Source organism: Heptranchias perlo, chromosome 9, assembly GCF_035084215.1.
Source record: "Heptranchias perlo isolate sHepPer1 chromosome 9, sHepPer1.hap1, whole genome shotgun sequence".
In the NCBI taxonomy this organism is placed as follows: Eukaryota; Metazoa; Chordata; class Chondrichthyes; order Hexanchiformes; family Hexanchidae; genus Heptranchias; species Heptranchias perlo.
In genome coordinates, this window is record NC_090333.1 from 47,404,581 (window position 1) to 47,424,551 (window position 19,971).

Consider the following 19,971-nt stretch of genomic DNA (forward strand, 5'->3'; position numbering starts at 1 on the left):
ATTTTTGACTTCTGCCCTAAACAGGCGTGAAGTTGGTGGAGCGGCGAGCCTGAAACCGGCTTTGGAACCAGTTTCAGGTTTGGGCCCCATTTTAATGTAGCCGGCGAACTGCAGACGCACAATCAGCCAGCTCCTAGGATGGGGAGTCAATCTCGAAGGATGGGCATGGGCTGGCAGTGGGCCACAGTATTTGTGTGGAGCTGGAAGGAGCACGTCTGATTTTCCTGACCCCACAGGAATAAAAGAGAAAAAGTTTTGGGGCCCTTTTGTTCAGAGGCCACCGGCAATCTGAAAACTGCATCAGGCGGGCCTTGGGTGTCGGAGCTGGCACCCTCCTCCCCACTCCCCATTTTCAACTGCTGGCCACCTATTTTTCAGGCAAGAAATGGGCAGGTTGTAGTTGAAAATCATTTCCAAGATGTTATCTTTTTGAACTTTCCAGCAGTTGAATACTAGATAGTGGTCAAATGCAGAAATTGTGACTGATTCTCCACACCCGCCCACCCCCTGTCTAGGGAATGTTAGGAGCACTGTAGCACCCCAGTACTAACCTGGCTGAGATCAACTAACTCAACACGGAGTGGAAATCAAAATTGGGACCTCTGCTTTGTATGGACCATGCCTTCTCCATCGCAAATCTGTTATTAACAAGTGAAACCCCATTTATTCACTGATTATTCAAATGCTAATTTCATTTTTCAGCAGTTCCTTTGTTTTGGCATAGTGAGCCTGAGTGACTTAAAGATCTTAGTCTGGATCTTCCACTATGTCGTTGCCCTGTTGGAAGGATGCAGCCTGACCCGGCTTCTGGTCATTTAGTAATTTTGATGCATTCCCTGACTTCTGTGAGGGAGTCCATCTTGGAGGAGGGGGTAGAGATTGGTTGCAGCAGGCCATGGAGATTGATCCCATTTGTTTTTCTTTAATTTAAAGATTTAAAATCAATAGTGAGTGAAAAGTGTTTAAAGTTAACCAGAATGCACCATTTTTCAGGGGAGATGCCCCCTGGATTCCCTAGGAATCACTACTAGTTGGCATGGCGGGGGGGAGTGCACTATTTAGAATTACCAATAAGACTGCTTTTGAATTACTATTTTCTTTTTAATTATGTTTTCAAATAAAATTAATTAAAGTATGTTTGTCGCTAATGTGAGAAAGAAGTTTCAGAATATATAGGGGGAATAAGATCATTCCCAAGTGGCCTCAATAAAACTGAGTATAAGCCCAGATGACAGAAATGTTTGTTGTAGATTAAAAATGCATCAAATAAAGTGTCAAAAATCAATCTGGGTGGGGGAAGGTTTGACTCCAGACTACCCTAGAAAATAAATCTTATGTCTTCTACATTTGTGCCCCTCTTCAGGCTTATGTACCAAAGTTTTTGGGTAGAATTTCGGCAGGGTTTCCCTGATCGCCCACCGTAAATTTGGTAGGAGATCGGTGGATATGATGTAAACCAATGTTTATGCCATTTTACTAAGCTGAGATGTGTTTTAGCAAAAGTGGACTGGAAACAGCTACTTGAAGGTAGTTACAGCAGAAGATCCCAACAACTCCTGTGGAAATTTCAGTCATTCATCTCCAATATGTGTGAAGCAATGTTACTGACCCATGTCCCATTGCACTGAGAGTGTAATTATTTGTTTTCTCATGTCAGACAAATATTCAGAGCCATTTTGTAGTTGACAGTGTTAGCTTTCTAGAAGCTCCTTATCATGGAATGCTTGTGCTGCACTCCATGCATCCCTACGATGGCTGAGATTAGTAACTTGAAGGTAATAATGTGAAGGGCAACTGGAAGATAAAGTTAAGATGACTATTTTTTGCAAATTTCTTTAGTTACCTCAAGTGTAACTTCCTTTGCCGGTACTGGCCACTTATGTTCATATTTTTCTTTTCCAGAATGTTCTATATTAGTGGCACCTGTTGCATTTTCAGTAGATGGTTCTTGATTGTGTTTTCCTACCAAGTGCTGAACAGACTTCACCATATTTTTCAGATCTTCTGGGTAAGGGGTAGGATAGCGTTTAAGGTTTATTTCAACCTTAAATTGAAACAAAATGCAAAAAAGTCATTAGGTTGGAATTTCTTTACTCTGCAATGTGACAGATGAACTTCACAGCATTATAAATCCAACAGGTAGTGTCAACTGATTTCACTGCACAGCTGACAATACCATCCTACCTCTTACTGTACATGTAGGGCACAATTCTCACTGTATTAATTTCAAATTTCCCACCAATTTTCTCTCTTCCTTTTCTCAAGTAATTGAGTCCTGCTGTGGTATGGTTCCACAGATGCCAGCAGCCCTCTGGTATCTTATCAAAGCAGACATTTTCCATTTATGAGCCTACACAGTGCATCTCAGCAGCCTATTTGTTCTATGGGAAGAAGTCACAGCAAAGCCTGATGCTGAATGCAATGGTGCCGAATGCAACTCTTCCTCCAATTTTTCCTCGTTCTCACAGTCTGGTGTCCAATCACTGGGGGTAAAATTCAACTTCAAATGGGCACAAAGCAGGCGTTAGTGGATCGGCTACTTGTTATACACCACGCCTGATTCTCCTTTCCATTGGAAAAGAAAATTAGGCGTGGTCTATAATGGGCGACGGATCTGCTATCAACCATTTTGCCAACTGCTATCAACCATCAAAGTGGAATTTTACTCCAAACGTTTCTGCACAGCAGCACAGCTAAAATCAGCCAAGTCAGCACAAACTAGGGATTAAATCTGGAGCTTCCTGATCTGTTAAGCTGAATACCATATTGCAAGGTGCATGTGTCCAGTCAACAACTGGAAGAGGGCAATTCAATTTTTTATTTTATTTGATTTAGGTAATCTGGTATTACACCAATATATTATCCCGGTATTCCGGCAATGGGCAAAATAAAACATTTTGTTTGAGGCAACATTTACAACATAGAGAAATATGCTGTAAGCAACAACCTTAACTTTTCCTTCCTCTTCTTCCTTCTTCTCTTCAAACTCAAAGGCGACCTGCATGCGCTGTTGTCTTTGTTCTTCCCACAAGGTTGGGTTGAAGCTATCACTGTCAGAAGGGAAATCTACTGGAAATACACAAGCAAAAAATAAAAATATTGTTCTGTTATACTATAATAATAAATATTACAATCTGTAATGTTGTAAAGCAAGGTGATTTTTTTTTCAAATTTCTGTCCTTTGCTTCCTTCCTCTTCTGAAGACATTGGCCCAGAAATTCTGGGAGAGATCCACTCAGGTAATGTTCCTTTAGTGGCTATTGAGTAATGATGGAGTGATTCATGAGTACCAGCTGGCTTCTGGTATCTCACTCAAGTCACGTTTCACTTGTGTGGACCCAGACAGAGAGTGTCAGCAGGCTATTTTGATTGTGTGGGAGAGGGGCATCACAGCCAATCCTGATCCTGTCTTCACGTGACATCCAAACAAATGCATTTTTCAGCAGAGATGCATAAAACTCATCAGGAGTGGCAGCTCTATCTGATTTCCCTTTCTCTCTAATCCAGGGACACTGTGGCCATCAATAGTGTCCCAGTAGGATTAGCAAACATGAGGATTGAACCTGGGACCTTGCTGGACTTAATGATTCAGAACCAGATTAAGTTATGAAATTACTCACTTAGCCATTGAGAGGCCTCAATGGACGTACTCTAAATGGGAGCTACAGAAGATACCAATTGAATAGAAGTGTTACAAATTTTCATGAGAGAAACTGACCATGTCATATTATAAAATTCATTAGAGAAAAATGTAAACAATATAGACTGACCATTATGACTATTAATAACAATTTAGTAATTTATGAAAAAGGATTTAAAAATGGATCTTGCAGCATAGTTGTCCAATGAATTGGACCACTAATATGCTGCACATAGGTTTGATGCCCCACTCTGTTGTAATAGATCTCATTTGTATGGAGGATACAGTAGCCTAGTGGTTGTGGTACTGAACTAGCATCCCAGAGGTTAGAAGTTCACAATCTTACTGCAACAAGTTGGTAATTCTTTGTAAAAACTCTACTGGTTCACTAATACCTTATCTGCTTTGACCTACACATGACTCAGTCCCACACCATGTAGATGATTCTTAATGCCCTCAGTACAAACTAGGGATGGGCAATAAATACTACCTTGTTGGTGTTACCCACATCCCAAAAGCAAATAAAAAAGGCCTTCACTAAGCATCTGATGGAGAGTCAGCCACTACTGTGTGCTTATAGTTGCCCTCTCAATGGCAAGGCTGGTGCAGGGGACTGTTGTGTGCCTACCTTCTCAGCCATTGGAAGTGCATGGTCTGGGGAGACAATAGGGGAAGAAAAAACTGTGATGGATACAAAATTAGAAGGTTATGGACCCTTTTCTAAAAAAAATAACTGAGTGCGCACCATACACACCTCACCAAAGGGGCTGAAGAGGGAGCAACAAACATTTCTCTAGGGGGAGGCGAGGAACTGCCTACTCTGGATGGCAGCAGGGGCCAGAGTTTCTCCCACTAGGGGGCTGGCAGATGCCCAAGGTGCATCCAAAGTGGTGCCGGCATCTCATGCAAATACCTTTACCACTGAACCTGGCGGGGTTAGTGCTGGAGAACACCAGAAGGAGCAATCTTTGAGTGATTGCTAGGATCACAGCCTGTGCAATTTTGGCAGCTCTGTCTCTAGCACTGCCACCACATGACGTGATCAGGTTGTGACTGCATTATCTTTGAAACGTGGAACAAAAATGCATTTCTTTTTTGCCAGAGGGATCCCTTCTGAAAAAAAATTTCCCTCCAATTTTTCTCCCTTTCTACACAAATGGTGCTGATTCATGTTGGGGTTTTGCTCTACAGGTGCTGCCAGTCATCCAGTTGCTCAACCAAGTGATCTTTTCTCATGTGTTAGTCTAGAAGTGTCAGCAATTATTTTACCGAGGCAAGACATCACACAAGACCAATTCTGCCCTCACCTGACATCTGCCCACCTGTACTTTCCAGCAGAAGGTCACTGGATAGCGTTCAGAAACCCTAGCTGCTCTTTGAGAATGTTTTGGATAACGTATGTGTTGCAGCGGTTCAAGAAGGCGGCTCACCACCACCTTCTCGAGGGCAATTAGGGATGGGCAATAAATGCTGGCCTCGCCAGCGACGCCCACGTCCCAAGAACGAATAAAAAAAAACCTCACAAATTAAGCTAAAAGTCACAGGACTTCAAGGTACAGCGTAATTGGATAAAAAGTTGGTTTAAAAACAGGAAAGAGATTACTTGTGAGAGGTGTAATATCGGATCGGGGGTAGAGGACTGGAGTTCAGTAGGATTTCAGGCCTTAACCCCTATTATTTCTGATTTACATGGATACTGAAAGTGAGCTTGTCAAATTGGTAATGACCCTAAAATAAGAGCAGTAGAAACATAGGCCTAGAAATTCCATGCTGTTTTTGGAGTAATTACAATGTATAATCAGGATAAATAACTTTTTTGGCAGCAAAATGTGGCTGAAGCCATTTACGTAGTTTTCTGCCCCAAAATACCCGAATTCCCTTGTGCATTTTGGCCCTCCCATGATCCACCGAGGGAGTCCCGAATGAGCTCATTTGAATATATTATAATGAGGGTGAGTGGCATTGCAGCTGCTAGTTTCCTGCTTTTACTCACAATGCATTTGGGGTAAGTTAGCCTGGAGGCCGCTCAAAAAAGGCCCAGGAAATTTTGAGGTTTTTTTGTGAGCTCAGAAGAAGCAGGAGTGCTCAGTGCAGGAGCTGGCCGATTTCCTGCCCTCTCCAACCACGTGCTGCAGCAAGGCGCGGGTTTGGTGCTCACAGCTCACTAGCAGCATTTAAAAGATGCCTAAAGCCAAATTTGGCTCAGGCTTCAGGCCAACACAGACTGACGAGCAGAGCAATTGCTTCACCGACTTTGCACCTGCTTTGGGTGCAAATTGAATTTCTCCCCCTGTGCTAGCATCTTTTCTTTTTCCTTAAAGGAATTTTATTGAACTTAGCAAAGTTTAAATGCTTTCTTAAGCTATGGCATATTAAAAGTTAATTATGTGGTACTTGCAAATCCATATTATGAGGAATTTGCAGCATCTTATACATTAGTCTTTCTTTGATGGAAGGCAGTTTGGTTGAAGTGAGGAGGATAGGCCAGGAGTGTCCCTGGCCCCTGGACGAGAGCAGAATTTGAGCGGTGCGTAATCCCTTGCGGTGCTGAATATCTTTTCTTTTTGATTGTTTGACTTTCATGCATTGTTCTGAATTTTGAAAGTCTGCAACAGCGCTAATAAAACTGTCATTTTTCTTTTGCATTGCATCTTGAGATGCAAAGCAGTTGAAAAGGAAAACTGACCTATAAAATCTAGCTCTACATTCTGAACTGAGGTGTTCTCTTCATATGATTAATCTTTCTATGGTTGGTCGCTTAAGGAGCTCAGGAAAAGAAAGAGGAAAAAAACGATCAACTTCTGGTGGACTGGTGGAACAATCTATTAATATGCTGTACAGATATAGGGTAGTCCTGGTTTCAAATCCTAGATTCAGCTCTCACTTGCCTTCGAGCATCTTTCAGGTGAGGAGCTTTGACACCCTGTCTTCAGAAAGACATTGATACAACAAAAAGGGTCCATAGAGGAATGACATGAATGGTTCTAGGAACTAGAGCTCTGTTATGAAGAGCGACTTACAGAATTAAACTTGTTTCCATTAGGGAAATGACCACTTAAAGAGGGAATGATCCAATTCTTTAAAGTGCTAATGACATAGATAATGTAGATAAAAGCAGGGTATTTAATTCAAACTGATCATGGAACTAGACAATGTGAATGCAAAATGGCATGCCTCAAACAACAGTGAAAATTAGAGATTAGAAGAAATATTTTTTCTCCAAAAGATCCTAGATATGTGGAACCTACTCCAATCAAATGTAATTAATGCTACTTCAAAGGCGTTAATCAAAGGAAGGTTGGCTTAATCCCCTGATATCTCAGTTGGTAAGTGCACGATCTCGTGAGAAATTGAATCATATATACCAGGAAAGTTCCACTTTTGACACCCCCATCTGGGCTGAGTTAGCTGGTCTTAACTGGGGCAGCAATAGAGTTTCTATGATTGGACCTCAGTGTTCCTTGACTAGGCAGGGGGTGGGGGGGAGGAAATCAGCCAGGGTTCCCACTTCTTGTGGTAGTTGAGTGACCGCAAGATTTGGCTTGTTCTTGATGCCCCCACCCGTAAATAGCCTGTCCATACTCATTGTCTAAGCTAATAAATTAATAACAACCATGTGCATCAGATACTGGCTGGTAAATGGCACAAATGGGAATGTACCCTAGCATGAATTAGTGCCTTTAGAAGAGGGTAAAAAACTAGTTGGGGGGGAGGCTAGCTGAATATCTGGTTAAAAATGATGCTGAAGACTCTGAGGATAAGTATAGAAATAAATGGGCAAATACTTTGTGGAACACTGAAGTTCCAGTCTTATTGAAGCATGGAAATTTAGGGGATGAAATTGACATGGGCGGGGGCACAAATTACGTGGAATCGCATTGGCTGACTGTTATAGGGCACACCTGATATTCAGTTCTATTGAAGTCAACGGGAGTGAAGATCAGGGGAGCGTATATCAGGCGACCGATGCAATTCTGCCTGTTTTGCATCCCCGCCCTTGTCCAATTTCACCCCCTTTGTGTGTGGAGTGGAATGGAATAGATCAGAGTTAAATAACATACTTTGTAATGTTGGACTTATAGTCTGGATTTTGTATTCAATTACTTTGAGGGCAAGAGAAAGTTTTGTCTTCTTAGACTTTTAACCCACCTCAGGAGATTAAATAAATTAGGAACAATCCATAACAACAAATCGTTTATGGTCTGTTGAAAGGAATGAACTTGAGATAAGCCCAACTTTTTTGCTGCTAACCAAACCAAATAGTGAAGGAAAATCTAGCCCCATACCTCTCACAAGTATTCTCTCCTTCCCTATTTTTGACAAAACTACTTATCGAGCCGCATTTTAAACCTCTACCAAATTATTAAAATTAAGTAGGGGATATTGATGTTGATCACAACTCCCCATCTTATTCCTTTTTTATTCTTTTGCAGATCCTTCACCACCAAGCATTGTCTACCAAAGCACAGCCAGCTAACAGGGAAGGCAGTCCAAGCAAAGTGAAGTGGATGTTGTTAGATTAATCTTCTCCTGAAGTGTAATGCTATCACATGACATGCCACTCAGCAGTCCATTGGGTATTTTGCCCAAATTCAATCAGCATACCTGAGAGTGGGGAAGTCCTTGATGTATCTTCTGCTTATGAGTCAAATATGCAACATCCTTAATGGTTGGGCTGTACTTTTGTACTTTTATGGTGGCCACTGATTTCCTCCCTTTCCTAACAACACTGACTCACTCTGTGATTCAGCTTCATGGATCCTGGTAGCTCTGTGGTACCTCACCACGGTTACTATACTTCAAGCTTAAGCCTGAAAAATGAGTGTTCACTGGCTATTCCACTACAGGGGCATCACACTGAAGCTTAATCCTGTCCTCACGTGACATTCTCATATGGGTCACTGGATAGTAGTAATCCTGGGTAATTTTTCCCCCTTCTCAGCCAAGGGGTGCTGGGGCCAATTGGAGCAATTCTATTGACCCCTTGCTCATATCATCTAATTCAGCACACATCGTGGATTAACCTAGGACAGTCTGTGTAGTTCAGTTCCACACCAGACAGTGCACATCTCAACTAAGCCACCAAAGAAAGCTAAGATTTAATGTACAGCTGTATTATGACATTACCAGACATGAAAATGTACAAGTGAAGTTTCCCTATGAGGTACACTTTTGGCTTTTTAAAAACAGGATGGAAACAGCAAAAAATAGAAGCCCATGAGATTAGCCTAGTTAAAGTTATGTATTTTTATATCAACTTGCTAGGTACTACTTGCCCATCACCAGCTTATACACACAACAAGAAACACAATCAGGTAAAGAAGATGTCACCTGAAAACCAGCACTGATCTCAGTCCTCTGAGTGAGGAGGAGTCTCACCTTCATCATTGCGTGGCTGCTGTGGAAACATATAGTTTGTCAACACTCTCTGTTTTGTTTCTGGATGAGACTCAGTTTGCAGAGGGATTAGTGCCTTGGACTAAACCAGAAGGATAAGAACACAGAGGAAATTATATACCGAATGCATTATTTGAATTATCACTACATCACAAGACAAGGACAGGGATAACATCTATAGGCTTTTCATTATAGCCAGCAAACGATATATTGACTCTTTATCATTTAATTTAGTCAACCATCTGATAAGGGAATAAAGCTTTTAAGAACTATTCAAGCACCAAGTTAAAATCAAAGGTCAGTTACACTGCCCTAATTCGAGGTAAAAATTACTGCATTAAAGAATCTAGTAGACAAGGAGGAAACTATGGCTGATTAACTTTATCATATTGAATCAATGTACCCCAGGACTCTGAATAATTTTCCTTTGTGCTCCATTCTGTGAGGCCACGCGCATCCTAATGTTCCTGAATTGAAGTGCTTGGGTCGAAATTTGTCTCGGGCGCGATGGTGGTGATGCAGCCAAAAAGCGCGCCCAAACTGGGAGACTGGCCTGAAATTGGGTTTCAGGCTTCATCTAAATAATGTAGGCGAGCTGCCGGTGCCTGTCGAGTGTCCACAGGCAGCTCGCCCTTCTGCAGCATTGAATTTCAGGTAAGTGCCCGGGGTGGGGAGAGGGAAATGGGAGGCAGCCGTCAGGGATGTCTAAAAAATGGCCCAACCCAATTTTGGGTTGGACGTTTTTCAGACGTCCTTGAGGCATAGGATGTTGGTCCCCAAAATTGGGTCTCGTTGTGGCCGTTTTATGACCGTAAAACAGGTGTAACAAGGTCCAATTTCTACCCACTCGTGTCTACTGAACAATGATTGACCTGGATCACAGCTAGGCAGCAGCATTTCCTCAATGCACAGCAAATTTTAATGGAGATTTTTTTTGTGAACACACAAATTTTTCTGACATCAGGGAGTCCTGGTCCCTCATTATAGTTAAAGGATAATTTATAGAACCCTGTAACATAATGTAAGACATATAAGGGATGATTCTCCCAATCGGATGCTCCTGGTGAGGAATGGGACTCACACAAAGTAACCGCAGGCCACACTGCCCGATGTTCCTTTTATTAATTTAAATGGACAGAAGATCAGGGCTGTGCACCCGCAATTTTCTGACTAGCACTCCCCGCAAGCGTTGCGCCTCACTAGGAATGGCCGATTCTGTATCAACCCTGTAATATCTAGGGACTGGATTGTACTGAGGGTGAACACACTGCTACTTCACTTGTGGCATCTGTGTTCAAATCCATTCCAGACTGATGGGCTAATAACTTCTCACTGTCATCTCATGGAGTACACTGTTTCATGTCGGTACTGAGAAATTATACAATAGGAAAAAATTTAAATTAAATCAAAATGTGCATAACCATGCTATGTATGATTTATGCTGTATGTAACATCGACAGAAATTACATTAATCAGTATATTTTTTAAGCAACAAATATCTCCAGTGTATTTTGTTTGCAGGGACAACATGCAGATGTAAATTTTCTACAACCATAGTCAAGGGAAATAGAGGGGTGAAATTCAACTACAGCAGGGGTGCAGAATAGCCAGTAGCAGATCAGCCACCTGTTATACACCGCACCCAATTTTTATGACTTTAATGGAAAGAAAAATCGGGTTGGGGTATAGTGGATGACCAGTCCGCTACTGCTAGTTTTCTGCCACCAAAGAAGTTGAATTTCACTGTCAAAGACATTCATTTTGGCTTAACTAAGGCTTTCCTCCAGTTTCTCCTGAAGAAGCTGTCTCATGTGGGGAATGGGTTCACGGGAATTGGTTGTCTTCTGATATCTCACTAAAGTGGCATTCTTCATGTGTGGGTACAGATTGAGAGGTTGCCAGGCTATTTGACTGTGTGGGACATCTTAACCAAATTTGATCCCGTCCTCAACTGATATACACGTACTTTGCAGTAGAGGAAAAGGAACAGGCCTTTTAATCCATCAAGCCTGCTCCACCATTTTGTTAGCCATGGTAGCTTAATCTTTTTAAACTCAATTTCCTGCTTTTTCTACCTATCTCTTAATACCCTTACCTCCCAAGAGGGCACTGGATAGCAATCAGGAGCAGAATCCCAGGCTGATTGTTCCTTTGCGAACATACAAAAATGATAGGCAGGAAAATACTAGCTGGTCCATCAAGCCTGCCCCACTTTCACGTTGCCTGGAGCATCATGATTAGACACCTCCCCCACCCAGCAGTTATGTAATAGCTTAGGCGAGGAAAAAAGGGCCAATAAGTGAAAGAAAACTCTGGCCCAAGGCTCCTACACAACTTAAATGTAAATGGATCTAACAACTGACATTTGGAATTATAAACATTATGCAACCATCAGCAGCCCATTCAAACATGGCAGTGCACGATTGTCCTGCTCAATTTCCTGGAAAAGATCTAGTCACCAACAGCAGGTATATCGTATAGTGAATATAAATTTGTATTAATCTACCAACAAAAGATCCCACATTGTAAAATAAGGTACATTGATTTTTGCTTGATTACCCTTTGCTCAAAAATTCTTTAGTAAATTTCCTTTTTTATTTAAAAGTCCATACTTTTTACCTTAGGTGGTAAATTTAGCAGAGCAGATCTCCCACTTTCGTATAATCCCAATGGGATGAAAACTGGGCGGGTTCTACAATGGGCGATAATATACTCCACCAGATTACCAGATAGTCTACTCCACCAGGTGCATGGTGAAAATTATCCCCCATGTTTCCACTGTTCAATAATTTTAGTAGAAATCAGAAAGAAATATAACATTGGTAAAAAGCACTAACAGATACTTTGGGCTCTATTTTAGCACCCGCAATCGGGTGCGTTCCTGGTGGGGGGGGCTACGAAAATCGGGGATTCCCGGGGCGGGTCGGGAGCCCGGCTCCAACCCGCCCCATTTCCGGGTTCCCCACTGACGCACTGACATGCGCGCGCAGCCCCCGCATGTGGGACTCCCGCCGGCAATTAAAGCCGGCAGGGTGCCACTTAAGGTATTTATTTTGGTATTTCAGGTCATTTACAGACCTGATTAACGTGATATTTTAGGAGGGTTGGGATTTTACAAACAACTGGGACTGTTTCCCGTACTGGGGGAAACACTCCCAGTTCAAATGGACGTGTTGCAGCCATCAGCCTGTGGCAGCTGCAAAGGTCCATTTGACAGGTGGGGAGGGGGGGGGTGGGGAGACCCTCACTCATTGCAGGAGGCCACTCTGTCACTTTGGACAAAGTTTGGCCTCCACCACCCTCCTCCTAACAACAAAATTCACCAACTTGCACACTTACCCCGGTGTCCAGACACATGCACCTACCATGTGGACCCCCTCAGATGTACATCTTCCGGATGGGGGCCACCGTAGCTGCAGTCATGACCTCCGCGGAGGGCGAACAGCATCACCAGCCTCGCTGGCCACGCCGTCTAACCTCTGACATGTGGAGCTCCACAACATAGTGCTGCGACACATCCACCTGCACAGCAGGAGGGAGGGCAACCACAGAGAGAGATGCGTCGCAGAGGGCACTACCCTCGCCACAGGGTCCACAGACCGAGGCTCAGCTTCCTGGACCTCTCTGAGGAGCAGTGCACACGGAGGCTCAGAGTCACTCGACATGTAGCCGTGGACATCTGCAGCCTCCTTCATGCTGAGCTGCTCCCAGCTGGCCCGAGCACCATCTTCTTACCTGTCGCTGTCAAAGTCACCACTGCCCTCAACAACTTCTCCTCCGCATCCTTCCAGGGTGCCACCGGGGACATCGCCGACGTCTCTCAGTCGTCTGCACAAAAGAGCCCTGCAAATGCACCTACACCCACTCTGCAGTGACACAATGGGTGGCATCAGGTGTGGGTCTTCATTGTGATCCTCAGGAAAGGGCAATATTGCACAAACCAGACAAGATTCGCAAAGACGTGACAGTAGTGGTGCCAATATAATATGTAATGTGAGTTGGTCAGAAATTAAATATAAGTAAAAACCATGACAAACCCTCAAACACCCTTGTGCATCCCCTTCATGCTCACGACACGTTTGCCTTACGCTGCCTACTGCACATATGTGATGCATGCCCTGTGGCTGCAGCACACGTAGTGGCAGGTTGAGTGAGGCTGACCGTGAAAGAGATGCATGAGAGGGTGAGTATGAGATAGAGCCATGAGATTGTATGAGGATTGGGTTGAGTGGTAGTGGCGGGATGAGTACTGGCGAGGTAAGTGCAGGTAAGATGAGGATGAGGTTTGAGTGGGTGTGAGGGGTGATGTGACAGAGTAGTGTGGGCAGTGCAGAAGGAGATGTGGGGTGGGGGCGGTGATGTGGCAGATGGAGTGTAGGGGAATGAGTAAGTGTACTCACTTTGGCTGATCTAGTTAGGTCATTGCAGCGTCTCCTGCACTGTATGCAGGTGGGCGATATGTTGGTGGTGCTGGTGACCTCCTCTGCCACCTCGAGCCAGGCCTTCTTGGTGGCAGAGGCAGGCTGCTTCCTCCCGCCCGCCGGGGGGAAGATCTCTGTCCTCCCCCTCCTCCTCACCCCATCCAATGATACCTGCAGTGAGGCATCATTAAACCTGGGAGCAGCCTACCCCATGGGCTGCTCCATGCTGTAATTTTTCCTATTTGTTGCAGCATCTGTCAGTGGAGGACTGCCCCTTTAAATGGAGCTCCTCCAGCTGACAGACTTTACTGCGCATGCGCAGTCTGCCTGCTGCGCAGCTCAGCAGCGGGGAACCCGGAACAAGAGGTAAGTGGATCCAATCAGCCTGCGATTGCGCGCGGGGCAGACTGATTTCACCGGGCGCGTTACCCACACGCCCAATTGCCCCCCCCGCCGCGAACCCACCACCATGGTAATATCGGGCCCTTCATCTGTGTTTGGTGCTCATCTTGGATTCCTACTCTTTCAAAAAACGGTTAGTGAGCATTTACAACAAGTGACAAAAATAGCTGATGTTTGCTTGTCAAGTAATTTGTGTAACTTTCCTATCCTAGCTGGAAAGTTAAATCAAAATCTGGTTATTTACTCCAGGTCTGACTTGAGCTTAACAAAGCGGAATTTTCAAAGTATCACCATAGCAGTGACAGAAGTGAGTGAAACATTGCCAATTTACTTTGACGCCTTCCTTAATCAGCTATTGTCCTCATCCAGGTTCGGTGAGCTGTAGACATAACGATTAGATAATTTGGGGGTAAAAATCAACTTTGGCAGGGGTGCTACACGGGCGGTAGGAGATTGACCATCCGTTACACACCCCGTTCGATTTTCCATTCTGTTTTATGTTCCCGCCGAAGTTGAATTTCACCCCCTCTATTATTGGTTTCTGTTCTCCACATCAAAAAGCAAAATGTATTAAAAGGTTAGCTTTCTAGAGATTAAAAATTACCTTGTACAATAAGACGCTCCAGAGTAAAGATTTTTTCAATCAATCAGTATTGGAAATTCATATTTCCATATCATTACTTTCCTATATTTGATTGGTGTTATGAATGTGTTTAATTTACATTAAAAAACTCATTTTTTTTCCTGATAATCTGGGAAAAGAAATGAAGATGCTACACCCATAAGATAATTTTGTATTAAATTTTTTAAAAGTACTAGAGTGTGCAAATATCACAGTAATGTGGAATACCAGGAGAAACTTCTGTTTATTCAATAATGGCTCATGATAACCAGCTGACTGATTCTGTGGTAATCACTGCTCATTGGTTTTGAGCACTGTGATTAATCTGCGAGAACAATGTGACTGAAAAATCTGTTTGGTCATTGGTTTGTAGTAACTCCTGCTCACTGGGCCCTGGTAACCAAGTGACTTAACAAGGAATGCAAGGAATCTTACAACACCAGGTTATAGTCCAACTGTTTTATTTGAAAATCACAAGCTTTCGGAGGCTTTCTCCTTCGTCAGGTGAGTGGGACACTCACCTGACGAAGGAGAAAGCCTCCGAAAGCTTGTGATTTTCAAATAAAACAGTTGGACTATAACCTGGTGTTGTAAGATTCCTTGCATTTGTCAACCCGTCCATCACTGGCATCTCCACGGGCTCGAATTTAGCAGGCCTGCGGGTTCCCAGCGGGTGGTCCTCCGGGAGCGTCGAAAACGCGGACGGCGAAATTAGTGGGTTGCCCACACGATCGTAGCAGGCAACACACTAATAGGAATCAATTACCTGCTCCTCCGGGGTCCACGGCGCTGGCCTGCGCGTCGGTCGGGCTGCGCATGCGCAGTACGATCTGTCAGCTGGAGGCTCTAGAGTTAAAGGGGCAGTCCTTCACTGACAGATGCTGCAACCAATGGGACAAATTGCAGCATGGAGCAGCCCAGGGGGAAGGCTGCTCCCAGTTTAATGATGCCTCACCCCAGCTATCATCAGATGGGGTGAGGAGGAGGGGGAGGACACAGATCTTCCCCCCGGCGGGCGGGAGGAAGCGGCCTGCCTCTGCCACCAAGAAGGCCTGGCTCAAGGTGGCAGAGGGGGTCACCTGCGCCACCAACATATGGCCCACCTGCATACAGTGCAGGAGGCGCTGCAATGACCGCAGTAGGTCCGCCACAGTGAGAACACGAAGTCTTTCCCCTACACTCCGTCTGCCACAACACTGCCCCCACCCCAAATCTCCTTCGGCACCGCCAACACTATTCTGTCACATCACCCTTCATACCCACTCACACCCCGTCCTCATCTTACCTCCACCTACTCACCTCGCCAGTACTCACCCTGCCACTAACACGCAACCCACTCCTCATACAATCTCATTGCTCCATCCCATACTCACCCTCTCGTGCATCTCCCTCACGGCCAGCCTCACTCAACCTGCCACCACCTGTGCTGCAGCCACAGGGCATGCATCACATATGTGCAGTAGGCAGCGTAAGGCAAACGTCTCGTCAGCATGAAGGGGGTGCACAAGGGTGTCTGAGGGTTTGTCATGGGTGTTACCCATATTGAATTTCAGAGCAACAAACAGCACACATTATATTGACACCACCACTGCCATGTCTCCGCGAATCCTGTCCGTTGTGTCCAATAATGCCCGCTCCTGGGTATCACTATGAGGACCCACCACTGATGCCACCCATCGTGTTACTGCAGAGTAGGTGCAGGTGTATTTGCAGGGCTCGTCCGCGCAGACGACTGAGAGACATCGGCGGTGTAGCCGGTTGCACCCTGGAAGGATGCGGAGGAGAAGGTGTGGAGGGCAGTGGTGACTTTGCCAGCGACAGGTAAGCAGTTGGTGCTGGGGCCAGCCAGGAGCAGCTCGGCATGAAAGAGGCTGCAGATCTCCACGACTACATGTCGAGCGAATCTGCGCCTCCCTGTGCACTGCTGCTCGGAGAGGTCCGGGGAGCTGCGCCTCGGTCTGTGGACCCTGTGGCGAGGGTAGTGCCCACTGCGACGCGTCTCTCTCTGCGGTAGCCCTCCCTCCTGCTGTGCAGGTGGGCGTGCAACAACACCGTGTTGGGGGGATCCACGTCTCTGTGGCGGACGGCGTGGACTGCGAGGCTGCTGGTGCTGGTCATGTTCTTCGTCCTCCGAGGGTGTCCACACACCACCCAACTGGCAGGTGTTGGTCTGAGGGGTTGTGCAGGGTAGGTGTGTGGTTCCTCGGACTGGGGCTGCGGTCTCGTGTCGGTCTGTCCTCTGGCTTGGCGGGGGGTGGTGGAGGGCAGGGGTTGCCCTATGTGACGCGGTGGCCTCCTGCGTGGGTGAGGGCTCTCCCCCGTGGAGCGCACCTTGGCACCTGCCACAGGCTGCTGGCTGCAACACGCCTGGTTGGATGGAGACTGTTTCCCCCAGTGTGGGAAACTCACTGCCTTGAAACTAAAATCCCACACTTCCTCTTTTGACAGCTGCTTCAGCTCATTAACTGACCACAACGAGCAAGTTAAGTACTCTCAAGTGGAACCCCGCTGGCTTTAATTGCCTGCGGGATTCCCACCAGCGGGGCTTGCGCGCGCAGCCCCGCACGTCAGCGCGGTACCCGGAAGTGGCCGGGATTTCGTCGCGATCCGGTCACGTGACCGGAGATCGGGATTTTCGGGGCCCCCCCGCTGGAAACCCGCAGGTAACCCGACCCTAAAATCGAGCCCCACATCTTAACAAGGAATGACTTCAGATGGCAAAATGGCATCATGGAGCAGTTTCAATTGACCTTTCCTAACCTACAAAAAAAAATTGCCTCAAAAATTAATAGTGATATGCTGTAGAGACAGGCGAGCAACGTGGTAGCAATGGTACATAGATGTAAAGTTTTAAAAATAACTTTGTCCGTGAGCTACACAACAGGAAACTAAATTTTTTTCTAAAAGGTAAGGGTTTTAAATAAGAATGTTCTTACCTTAATTAAATTCTCATTATGCTAACTCCTCAATGAAACTTTAGCAAATATCTTTAAGAAGAAGAGAAATAAACCATAATTTATCATTTTAGGCTGTAGGCAGCAAAAATATAATTTTTATTCGAAGTGTGAGCTTGGTTCGGTGGTAGCACTCTCACCTGTGAGTCAGGGGGTTGTGGGATCAAGCTCCATGCCAAGCATTTGGTGTCCAGGCCAACATTTATCCTCAGCCAACCCCAAAACATTGCTGTTTGTAGAACCTGCTGCATTTGCCTACAAAACAACAATGACTACGCTTCAAGAGTAATTGATTGGCTGTAAAGCAATTTGGGATGTCCTAAAGACATGAAATTAATATTGTATAGTACACCTTGCTTTGAAACCCATTTTATTTAACTAACTTTTACTATCATACTTCTAGTTATTAATCATATTGCAAAATAATAATAAAAAAATCATGATTATAAATCTGAGTCTTAAACCAATCTCTCATATCTGATGATACAATTTATTTTATTTTCCCTTTCTTAAACTAAAAATGCATTGTTTTACATTAACCACGTTGAACCATCTAATCTCAGATTTAAGATGAATTACATCCCTGTTCTACAAGTGGAAGCTGGTGGTAAACCCTATCACACAAACATCAAGGAGTGTTCTCCTAATGATATTGCAAAGACATAGAATGTTTAGCAATAAAATAATGAATGACTGCACAGATTGATGTGCAGACTGAAAGGGAAATAAAAAAATGAGACTGGACAATCATTTCGGGGAGAGGAAGATTAAAGAAATAGTCTCAGCTAAAATAATTCCTTGCATCGAGGGTGTGGCTACCTCTTAAATACCATTAGACAACAATAACAAACCATTCTTGAGCAGGAAGCACAGGGTCGCAAACATGGTCCTAAGTATACGCAGTGAGTAAATCAGGATTATTTCAACATTTGTTGGGCCACTAACCATAAAATTTGCACACTCCAGAGTTTTTTGACATTTATGCCAGTTAAATCACTTGTTAGTTGCTTGCGGAGTGTTAAAGATCACCGCAGGTGCATTGTGATTACTTTTCATTACTGTTAACAATTGCATTTCACAAATTGCACATTTCTTTACCCTATGTTCCCATAATTTTGTCAGCGAGTCATAAATTATGTTGCAAACATCCAGCTTATTTTTCAAAAAAAAAGAAAAATATGGCTATTTAAAGTCTCCACTACAGATGACCCATCACTGAAGACTGTGGAAGAAAAAAGGCAGAACATAATTATTGTCTTACTGCACCTACAAAATAAATATTCATTGCATTAACCTCAGAATGACTTGCTCATATTCATTTCCCTGTGTTATCTCAAACGTGGCATTATTCAATCACTACTTTGTTTTTCCTGCGATCTCTCCTATTCATTTTTAACTGCAGTTTAATTTAGCACTTCATCTGGGTTTCCTAATACTGTAACGAAATCCCGTGTAGGTTCCCTAAAACATACAGAATGACAAGCACTATTACATTTACAGCTGTTGACTCACTTGCCTCTCCATAGGAACATAGGACAATGCGAAACAGGAAAAGACTATGCAGTCCATCTGGTGAGTTCCAAAAAATGAATACCTTGCAATTGCTCATTTCCTCAAATATCTGTCCAATTCTCCTTTAAATTTTTCCACACTATCTACCTACCATTGTCTCCCTGAGCATTCCATTCCACATGTTCATCACGCTGTGCACAAATAAGTTAAATCTAAACTTGTCTGTGCACCTTCCCTCTTCTAAATGTGTCCCATGGTTCTAGAGTTGATGGCAAACTTGCACATATCATTGTGAACTATCCACCAATATGCCCATAACCCTCTTCTATGTTGTGTCTTGTAGCCCAAAGCCATTTAGTTTAGATTCCCATTGTTCATTTCCCTCTCCTGTTCCATAAGAGTCTTACCATAATGGTAAGAGCTATTTGTGAATTTGATAGGTAGAGGGACGAGTCAATGCTAAAGTGCTGATGGTGTCAGACCTGTAACCTGCGATGCCTGTAACACCATGGTGATTCAAGCATTTTCTGAAAGGAGTGGGGAGGGGGAAATTACTGATGACCAGTTGAGGTATGAGCATACGTGCCAACCTAGTAAATTAGCAAAAGGTCCAAAAAAGTTTACAATGCAAGAATGGCTGGGATGTGTGAAATCAAATAAGTACACGGACTTTATAGCTTAAGCATTAGGTGTCTACAATATTTCTTGTACAAAAGGCTACTAAATAAGGTTGAGTCCCATGTGATTCACATGGATGAAAAGCAGCAGTTCTGCACGGGGACTGGTCACTAGTGAAGTCCCACAGGGATTGCTCTTCACCATATTTATCAATGATCTGATGAAGGTGTCGAGGGCATTGTCCGCAGATAATCCAAGGATATGTGCGGGTATAAAGTCCTTAGATGAGAAAACAGATTGCAGGCAGATCTAGAAGCCATGGGGCAACAGGCCCATATCTTGCAGGTGTCTTTTAATAGAGATAAATGTTGCATAATGCAATTCCAAGCATGTATACACCTTGCA

At 44.3% G+C, this 19,971-nt stretch overlaps 1 protein-coding gene across 2 annotated transcripts in view; it reads right to left on the reverse strand.

Moving 5' to 3' along the window:
* Window positions 1-19,971, reverse strand: part of lrrc7 (leucine rich repeat containing 7) — a 231,913-nt gene that overhangs the window by 92,715 nt on the left and 119,227 nt on the right. Inside the window, exons 13-15 of one of the 2 annotated variants that reach the window (XM_067989712.1) lie at window positions 9,020-9,119; window positions 2,948-3,066; window positions 1,844-2,044 (exon numbers count right to left, since the gene is read on the reverse strand). In XM_067989712.1, the coding sequence (XP_067845813.1) occupies window positions 1,844-2,044; window positions 2,948-3,066; window positions 9,020-9,119 (420 nt within the window). Of the gene's footprint in view, window positions 1-1,843; window positions 2,045-2,947; window positions 3,070-9,019; window positions 9,120-19,971 lie in introns of both variants that reach the window. The other variant, XM_067989711.1, reaches the window with a different exon arrangement.